The sequence below is a fragment of the Syzygium oleosum genome, unplaced genomic scaffold (assembly GCF_021117445.2).
Source record: "Syzygium oleosum isolate NSW1041296 unplaced genomic scaffold, Sole_v2.1 Sole_v2.14, whole genome shotgun sequence".
Classification (NCBI taxonomy): domain Eukaryota; kingdom Viridiplantae; phylum Streptophyta; class Magnoliopsida; order Myrtales; family Myrtaceae; genus Syzygium; species Syzygium oleosum.
The window spans coordinates 6701860-6711979 of NW_026607498.1; the positions used below are offsets into that span (position 1 = coordinate 6701860).

At 41.8% G+C, this 10120-nt stretch overlaps 1 protein-coding gene across 1 annotated transcript; it reads right to left on the reverse strand.

Moving 5' to 3' along the window:
- Positions 1-3145, reverse strand: LOC115689993 (abscisic acid 8'-hydroxylase CYP707A2). Its single transcript, XM_030616205.2, has 7 exons — positions 2869-3145; positions 2405-2723; positions 1620-2006; positions 1181-1355; positions 965-1071; positions 721-839; positions 1-600 (listed from the first exon to the last, which is right to left on the reverse strand). Exons 1-7 carry the CDS (start codon positions 3066-3068, stop codon positions 507-509), a joined length of 1401 nt encoding a protein of 466 aa, XP_030472065.1. The 5' UTR covers positions 3069-3145; the 3' UTR covers positions 1-506.
- Between the last annotated feature and the right edge of the window lie 6975 nt (positions 3146-10120).

Here is a 10120-nt window from a genome sequence, read left to right on the forward strand (position 1 = left end):
GAGAGAGTCATCTGTATCAAGAATCCATTAAATATTTTTCATGAATGCCTTGCGGACTTCATCATTTGTAGGCAGTGACAAAACTAGCGAAAAAAATTGCGAAAACGACCGCTTAGATTAAATTGATCCCACCATTCCGAGGGAATCTATTTCCTATCCTATGAAGAAAAAATTGAGCATGATATGGTTGGACTTTTGAGATTTTTTCCTTTTACTCTTGACCTATTCACTCACTCTTCTGTACAGTTTGACTCCCATCTGGGATGAGACTTGTTGATCTGAATCTTCCCCTCTCTCTCTCCGTCTCTCTGAGCTTGTCTTGACCGAAAAAGAACAGAGGAATTGATCTCTTCTTGTAGGAAGACTTTGGCTTGTCTCTCCTTATTATCTTCACTGCCAAGTGATCCTTTTCTGGCAAGTAGATTGTTTTCCCATTGCTTGAATATTATGCATTGGATTATTTTTCTGGAGCAATATTTTCATGTACTGTTTTTTTTTTTCTCTTTTCACGACTTCTGATATAATCTGATGGGCAATCCATTCTGGGGAAGAGCAAATGGCCCATACTGAATTCCATTCTGTGAACCCATTATACACCACCTGCACAGCAACATAAACAAACAAAAAGCCCATGTCAGATTTTCTGTATTATTTAAAGTAACTGAGCCTCTCTCTCTCTCTCTTTCAGAGTACTGTGTAAAAATATTTGGATTGACTAACCTGTACTTGGTGGTCAGATGATGGAGAAGCACCAAAATCTCCAATTTGGCCAACTCATTCCCTGGGCATGAGTGGATTCCATTTCCAAATGGCAAGAAGGTGTTGGGTTTTGGAGCAACCTGTTCAGTGGTTAAAAAGAATAACAATGATTAGATGTTGTTCAATGACTGTTGTTTTTCCTTTTGTTTCGGGGGGTCAAAAAATTCTTGAACAGGTCATGTACGTCACTGTCAAAGAACATTACCTCGAATCTAGAGGGGTCAAATTTCTCAGGCTCTGGGAAGTTTTCCGGGCTGTGGTGAATGTTCCTGAAGAGGGGCAAGACTTTCCAGCCCTTTGGTATGAGATACCCTGCAGAAAAAACAGGGGGAAAAAACAAATTTTCTTTAGCATTTGCAAGTAGATAAATGTTTAATAATCTAACTGTACGGTCCAAGTGTTGAAGTATCTCACTACTCACCATCATATTCAACATCCTCAACAGCTTCTCTGAAGGTGAAAGATAGAATGGAGGCGACTCTGAGTGTCTCTTGGATGACCCTTGAAGTCATCGGCATGTTCTTGGTGTCTGCCCAAGTCAAAACGTTCTCTTCACCGCTCTTTTCTTTGTTGCTCTTTATGGCTTCTTGCTCCTCCTGTAAAGCCACAAACGCAAGCATAAACAAATGCTTTTTTTGAATAGTGAAATTATTAAACAATTGCTCATTTTTATATATTATTTCTCCATGCGTTACAGCTTGTGTGCCCTGTGAAAACTATAGTTGTATATTCAGCATGATTGAGAGATTTTTCCTCTGCCTATGCTTCCTCTCGCATAATTGTGGGTCTCATCTATATTCGAGGTGTAGGTGGACCGCATGAATATGGTAATAAAAATTTTTCCCACGAGGGAGATTTACCGTGACGGCCTCGAGGATGCTCGGGTTCTCGCCGAGGTACTTGACGATCCAGGTCAGGACGCTGGCGGTGGTGTCGCGGGCAGCGAAGATGACGCCGATGATGTTGTCAGCGATCTGCTCGTCGGTGAGGCCCTCCTTGTCGCCCATGAAGGACCCGAGCAGGTCGTTGTGGTCGAGCTTCATCTGCCGCCGAGTGACCAGGATCTTGGCCAAGATCTGAGCCAGCTCCTTCCTGGCCTTCATGGACTTGTGGAACAGGGTGCCCGGGAGGTTGATGGGCATTGAATTGTACCCCTTCTCGAGCACGTAGTAGCACTTCTTGAGATCCTCTCTGTACTTGATCTCGTCCTTTCCGAAAATGGAAAGTAGCGCGACGTTGAACGCGTACTGCAAAGATAACAAGTTCGATCAGTCCCGAGACTCCTAAAAAGACGCAGCATCTTACTTTTCCGCTATATCCAAAAATGTTCTGTTTCCACAAAAGGTAATCATAGGTTGCCACGTCTTTGTGTACGTACGAATTCACGTGCGGAAAGATGGAAGATACTGTCTTGATACTGTTATGAGAAAGTTCACTGTTCGTTCACCGTAATTATACCAAACAATAATTTATTAATTTGAGGAAATTCTTTTTTTAAAATTTGAGGAGATTGAATCGCTCTGTTTTCGTGGAAAAACAAAGGAAACCCATTTTTTTTTCTCTCCTCCCTTTTGCGCCGACCAAAATCGACGACGCCGCGAAAGGCGACCGGAAAACCGAAGGATCAGAAGAAGAAGAAGCTCACCGTTTTCATTTCTTGGAAAGTGTTGACCAATCTTCCTTCCCAGGACTGGAGGGAATCGACGGCGAGCGACTCGATGTCGGGGACTCTGCTCCTGATGGCCTCGGGCATGAAGGCTCGGAGGACGAGCTTCCGCAGCTTGCCGTGGTAGTCCCCTTGGTGGAAGAAGATGGCCTGCTTGCCCAGCATCCTCTCCTTGCTCGCCGGGAATGTGGGCTTGAACAGGTCCGACTTCGTCACCAGGACGAACTTCGCCGCCTCCGGGCTCGATATCATCACGCAGGGGCACCCCAGTATGTGAGTCTTGAATATCGAACCGTACCTGCCGAAATTACGAAGAAAATCCCCCCAAAAAAAAAAAAATTCAGGAAACGCGAAAAACCCAATTCCGGTAACTTTCGAGCATGCTGCGAATTCGGAGCGAGTGCTGTTTTTTTATTTATTAAATTTTTTTTTTCTGGCCGGACCTGCTCTGTTTCTTGGCGAAGAAGACGTTGGGGTCCTGGGAGTAGAGCTGGAAGGTCTCGCCGAGGTAGGGCCACCCGAGGGTGCCCGGCGGGAGGGGGAGCCTCCGGCGAGCGGAGGCGAGGAGGCGGCGGGCGCAGCGGAGGAGGGAGGCGGCGAGGACCGCGAGGACGGCGGAGAAGAGGATGGTGGCCAATTCCATGCTCTGTTTTTCTCTCGACTGAAACAGAGGATGAGGGAATCGATATTGGTTCTCTTCTCTGTGTTTGAGGAGGAGGAGGAGGAGGAGGAGGGAATGGTTTGGTGTGAGGAGAGTAAGCGGAGGAGGAGGGGGTATTTATAGGCTTTTTCTTCAGAGAGAGAGAAGAGAAGAGAAGAGAAGAGAAGAGGAGAGGAGAGAGAGAGAAACCTTTCACTGTCAGCTCCAGCTTCACATACGGAAGCTCCCTCCAGCTAATTCTGGGTGTGTGCTCCCCATAAAATGTGTATTATATTGAAGATTTTACATAAGGTACACCGATATGGAAAATTTTTCACCTGTTAGTAAAAGGAATATGGCTACCAAAATCGAGATTTGTTCGTGTGTCGGTACCTAAATCCTAGTGTAACGGTTAAAATCCTTCCGTTAATTCGAGTCAAGAGTCGACTATTTAGTAATTAACACGGTAAAGAGAATCGAAACCAAATGCATTGAGAATTCTGCATACACGAGGCTCGTATCTTTGTGAGTTCGATCTGTTGACGGTTTCGCGTTCCAATCGATGCTATCCAATCGCTATTGACAATTGAACTTCCGTCCCTTCGATTCATCTAAGGCAAAAGACAAATGATGTCCCCCTCCCCCCTCCAATCTCATGGGCATGAACGAGTGGAGTGGATGTAACTTTTGGAGCTATCCAAAATCGTTAAAACGTTGCTGGGGTCGATCATCATCGAATGATCCAAACCGCAGAGAGAGACAGAGAGAGAGAGCTTGCGCTTGAGCTTGTGTCAGCACCGATGGCAAAAAGTAAGGGGTGTTGACCGTGAGGGCGACTGGCGCCTAGTGGATCAAGAAAGGGCGGAAGGAAACCGGAAACAGCCCTTCGGTTTTGGCCACAGCCAGAGGGGGAGTTTTCCAAGTCTACGACTAGATGAATTTAATCGATATCTTTTGCAGTCCACATCTCCAACCTAGCATGAGCCCCCTAGAGGGGTGTAAGAGGGGGCTCTACTCGTCCTCCTGTTCCTAGGCATTTTTTGAATCCGATACCACTTGCTCCTGTTGACCAAAACAGTTCGGATGGTATTGGTATTGGGGACATGATGCTGCCTTCCTTTCTTCTTTTCTGTTTTTTTGAATTGATTGATCCGTCCATCTTCTGGTTTTTGGACTTATGTTGGAGGTACTTAAAAATGTTTCAGTCTCTTTTGTTTTGCGCATCATGATGTTACATGTCGAATCTGTTCGTGAATTCTTTGGCATCGAATTTTATAGATCCTGAATTCGAACGGGCAATCTCAGATCGCAAAACCCTTTCTTCAAAGAAAGCCGTTGGCAAAGACACTATTGGAAGATACGGGTTTGCACAGGGGCAAAGATCGCATCATGTGATTTGAGGGTTTGATTTTTTTTTTCCAGCACGCTTAAATTGAGAATATCAATTATTGGTGCTGTAGAAATTTAGGGATGTCATATTAGTTTTCAAAATCTAGATTTCTCTATAGGCATAATTATCAAAACATTCTTATTCTGAATCACAAAAATAAGAACACAGATCCTCTTGGACGATATCTTGTTCCCTTACTTCTTTCTTTTCCAACATTCCCAGATAGCGCTATTTACCACTCTGCTATTGAATCCAGTCATGCCGCACATGTATTTTGTCGTAATTCTTGTACAAAGTAGTCATTCGACATTTGAAGCTATGCAATGAACAATCAAGATCCATTTATTCATTAGAATCGCTTATGACGAAGAATAATTGAGATAGGTAGAGAAGCCTCTATCTGCTAAAGGCTCGTGTACTGGCAACGTAGCGCTTGGCTTGAGTTGTGACTATTGGATTCTAGGCTTTTCTTGTGAGTGTTCAATTTCATCAGGAGTTTTTCCAAATTTGTTAGCATAGTTTTATAATATGAATGAATATAAATCTTGAAAAATTTGGTCGCTAACTGCATTTTCTTGCGAGAAAAGTTTAATTTATTCCTGTAATTTAAGAGAATCCCAATCCTCACGACGATTGTTTCGTGAGGAGTGATCTTTCCGCCTGATAATCAAATATTTAGCCCTCCCTACATCATTCGAACGAAGCGAAATCAATCAAGAGTTTTTCAAATTTGTTAAAATAATTTTATAATATGAATGAATCTAAATCTTGAAAAATTTGCTTGCTGACTGGATTTTCTTGCGAGATAAGTTTAATTTATCCTTATAATTTAAGAGAATACCGATCCTCACGACGAACCATTTCGTGGAGAGTGATCCTTCCGCATGATAATCAATAATTTAGTTCTCACTACATCGTTCAAACGAAGCGAAATCAAAAATGGCGACCCCGTCGTATTTCTTCCTTGGACACTCGTCATTCGTCATGTGCGTATCTTCGGTTGATCAAATCATTCCCGCTTCTTCTACGTCATTAGGGTTTTACCATTCTAACAAGATCTTGAATGTCGTGCGCATCTTCTACGTCATTAGGGTTTTACCATTCTAACAAGATCTTGAATGTCGTGCGCAAATTGACTTATTCTTCTTCTTCCTCATCCTTTTACTCCCTCTAAATTCGTTTTCGCGCCTGCCAAGTTTTCTCCATCTGGTGAAGCATTCTTCTTCGACAGAGAGATTATGTAGCATTCAAGCGTAACACGTGGCGAATGACTCACCAACACACGATCTCCTAAGAAGTAATCAAAGAAATTTCATAAACCATGAAGAAAGAGTAAAAGGGCTACGTTCAAAAAGATTGTGTTGACCTTTGATGAGTAGTTTAATCTGAGATTGATATAGATATCCATCCATATGTGCTCACGCCAACGAGTCACTTACATGCCTTCCCCATCAATATGTATTTGATAATGTACGTAGGTCGTAATTTGCCATTACTTTGTTGGAGTGTCTAACCAAAAGTCGATTTTCTTATTTCTTTTCTAAGTTTCAATCCATGTGTAATCTTTCCAACCAGATAAAAACCCGAAAATTAACCGGTTCATGGACTTGTGGGGTGTTTCTTGAGGTTCCAGGTAGCCGGTCTCTACCCTTATGTCTCTAAATTATAATAAAATTGAAATAAAAATGAATATGAATGGTATTTAAATTTGATATCTGGTAATCAAAAGACTTGTTGTAGGATGGGAGAAAATTTTAGCGAGGAGATTATCCAATCAGCCCTAAGCTCATTGTACATATACTAATTCAACCATAAACTTTTCAATTTTGCCAATTGATTCATAAATTTTTATCCGAGTGTAGTCCTTCCGGTCAATTTTAATTGGAAATCGTTGACGTGGCGGTATGCTAAGTAGGACGGCCATCGATGACTCAACCATCACGTCAAAGATTTCTGGCGAAAATTGACTAGGAGTATTACATTGGTATTTCGCGCAAAAGTTTAGAACAAAATTGACAAAATTGGGGAGTTTAAGATTGAATTTGAATCCGTACAATAAGCTTATGACTGATTGACTAATTTTCCAATAACTTCACTTAATTATACATGAAATGGCAAGACCATTTGCTCAATACACCTATACTACAGCATATAAGTTGCCTGCGTTCGTTCTCATGCATAAACGTGTTCATGCCTTAGATGTGATTCCACCGTTAGTTGTATCATAGAAAACGAGCAGACAGGGTTCGATGAACTATATATGTACCAAATTGAAGTACTGTTACCATGACCCTTTATTGAGATTTGCCAGCTCTTGTTAGTTAGCATATGAAAAATAATGGACGTGGGTCCCCTGACCCGAACGATACTTTCATGAATCTCTCGACATATCTCAATCGTGATTTGTGTACCTTATTTACATACAATCTATTGAGACATTAATAGAAAGGCCGCACAAGATAGAGAATCCTCACTCACTTATCGTAAGAACCACACATTGAAATACTGAAAGTGCAGATTGAGCTATGGAGACACTATTTTCACACCTATGTCCATCTCTTGTTACCATCTTATCGACCATTGGATTGGTACCGCATCTACACCAAACACCCCCACGTAATAACCCATCTCCCTCTCTCTCTAAACGATCACTTCCTGCACTCGCCGGATTGGGCATGGACCTAGTTCATCCATGCGGGAGGGAGTCCTATTTTGAGACTGTCTGCAACGACTTATCGGTCCGTTCGGGTTCACGTGGCCAAGCCCTTAAAACAAATACTTTGAGTAACCACATGAGATGGAACCATTTGGGAGTCATTGAGTCAGTAATGGCGTATCTACACATCAAGCTACGTGCTTGTATTTGATGACTTGTCGAGGCATAAGTCATTAATGATCATAAATTCAGGTTGCGACCAAAGAGCGCTGACCAAGGACCATGAAAGGAGAAGTCCCCATTTTCCTAATATACTCAAACACGCAATCAATTGATGGATTTGGTCGGACCATCTAGAATTAGACGACTCCTCCTCCTCCTCCGGTGATTATTCCTAATCAACTATCTTTGAAACACTATTTTTCGCAAGGACGATAGTCATGGAAACCCCAAAATCAAAACAATCAGAGAAAAAGCCCCAAAAATTCAAATGAGAATGAACATTTTGCAAAAGACCCAAAAAGTTACAGCTTGTCCCTCGTACCGACTTGAGCAAACAAAGATCCATCCTACCCTTTTCGATCATGACGACGCACTGACCCCAGAACCAGACGAAAGAGGCCAAAAACCCATCAATGTCGATGACAACAAGGTGCGTGTTGCGAAGAAGGGAAGCTTCGGGATCGGGGAGATGGGTGAGAGAAGGATGACGAGTTTTCAAAAAGGCAACCTTTTGCAATTTAATGGGGACAGAAAAGTTGGAGAATGGGGTAGCATACCATTCAAGAGAGGGAGTCCCGAAGTAGACACTCACACACACACACACACAAACGACGCACATAATACGCGGGACGACGGATTTTGGAGCGTAGTTCCGAAGGTGGTGGGGCTAAGGGTGACGACGTTTTGGGAGCGGTTCGCTTTGTAGGTATTTGGCCAAGAAGTGATAAAGTCTCTATGCAACACGCGTCGTCTGCATGGTAGGGACACGACCATGCAAGTTGGGTTTTTTTCCTCCTTTGAATGGGTATAACCCACGTTCATGACTTGAATTTCTAGAGAGAGAATGACCCCTCTCTCTCTCACTCTCTCTCTCGAACGGCTCTCATGGAGCAAGCGCGTGAAAGACAATGTCCTATACTAATGTTGAGATGACATAGACCGACAAGAGTACAAGAATGTCTCGTGAATCAATTAAGTTCGTGTTTAACTCTAGTTGTAGTCGATATATATGTGGTCTTCTAGAGGGGATAATCGTCCAAAATGTCCCAAATCTATTGTACGGCAGCTATTTCAGTCTTAAACATTTCAATTGTATCAAATTTAGTCCTAAACATTTTGATGATTTGTCAATTTAAACCTAGGTCTTTTTTTCGTGTCGATTTAGTCTTAAACCTTTTGATAATTGCCAATTAAGTCTTAAACCTATTATTTAGATATTCGGTCAGAATGACTATAATGGCAAATCGTTAAAAAGTTTATAACTAAATTGGCAAATCATCAAAAGGTTTAGGACTTTAGTGACACAATTGAAATCTTTACATCTTAATTAGCAAATAGTCAAAATATTTAGGACTAAAATGGTACAATTACAAGGTTCAGGATCGAATTGGTCTCCGTATAGTAAATTTAAAACTTTTTACACAAATTCCCCTCTTTGAATCATATATGCAAACCCTAAATCAAAGTTTTATGCGATGTTGATTAGAAACGTGTCAGGGGTGAGTGGTACCACGCACGCACATCTGATGCACGCGGTGCATGGGATCGGAGCCGATTAATCGGACTTTGCCTTTTGGGAGGAAATTCATGGCGACCTTCATTCGTTCACGACGATCCGAACCGAAAAACCTGCATGCAGAGACAAATTCACGAGAGGCTTGACTTTTTCCCCTCAGAATAAGAAGGTTCGAATCGACCTCATCTAGCGTTGCGTTAAAATTCGCCGTTCGTCCCGCAAGCTAATCTAACATCTTTTTCGCCGCAGCTTATAGATTGGATGCATGTGGATCGATTTTGCCCTACCCACATTAGTCTCCTTTTCGCATTTATTGTGGAGGAAATGATTACAAATCGGCTGAGATGGGAAATCACCACTTTACATAAGTTAACAATTAATGTAAATCTTGAAAAAAGGTGTGCATGGTCGTCTAGTGGAATTAATATCTCAACAGCTTTTGTGGGGAATGAAAGTTACATTGATTTTATCTGAATTTTTAAGATTTTCCATGGGGAAAGTAAGGTTAATTGTTTGTCTTGCGCCTTGTATAGTACGACACCTCGCGCCTTTGCCATTCTCATAACCTGTGATCGGAGCTTATGTTGATACCAAAAAATGTCTTTTAAGTGTTGGAGTCAGCAATTTGATCGATAGGAAGTTTGCTTGAACAACGACTGAAGCTGGAAATGGCTAAGTATTGAGAGCGATTAGTCGGTAAAGTGTAATCAGTTAACGAGAATAAATGTTTTTTGACCAACGGAGAGATGTCAATGAGCAGTGGTTACGTGACAGAGTGAGGAAGTCGGTAAATTCAGTTAATGGAAGGGCACATGATGTAACCATCAAGAGATGGCGCCGATAGACTGGTATGCAATCATCAAAGAAGTAATTATCAAGTAATGGAGCCGATAGACTTGTGTGCTGACAGATCTGGATGCAACCGTGGAGATGAGGAATCCCAAAAGTTGTAACTATTTGCATATAGGCATTACTAAATAGTAGGAGTCACATAGAGTAGTTTTCAATTCTAATTGTTGAATAACCCTCGATTGTAGAAGTACAAGTATTAAAGTTGTATTCTTTGTAAAGGACCACCAATTAATGAAAGAACACCTACTCTTCATCTGTACCTTCAGTTTATCTTTACATTTGAGTAACCCTTTACATAGTTGGCATCGATTATTCCCAGTTTCAATATATTTAGATTTCTCCCCATTTACATTTCCCGCCCAAAAATCAACAAAATATCCTTCGAACCCTTTGTTGATTTACTTATTGTTCCGTTACAC

Bases quoted from the DNA above. Each gene is read 5' to 3' on its own strand.
- LOC115689993 (XM_030616205.2), bottom strand. From the start codon at position 3,068: ATGGAATTGGCCACCATCCTCTTCTCCGCCGTCCTCGCGGTCCTCGCC. The intron at 2,007-2,404 runs GTGAGCTTCTTC...TTATCTTTGCAG, and splicing joins CTTTCCAAGAAATGAAAACG to TACGCGTTCAACGTCGCGCT. The intron at 1,072-1,180 runs GTGAGTAGTGAG...TTTTTTCTGCAG, and splicing joins TGAGGATGTTGAATATGATG to GGTATCTCATACCAAAGGGC.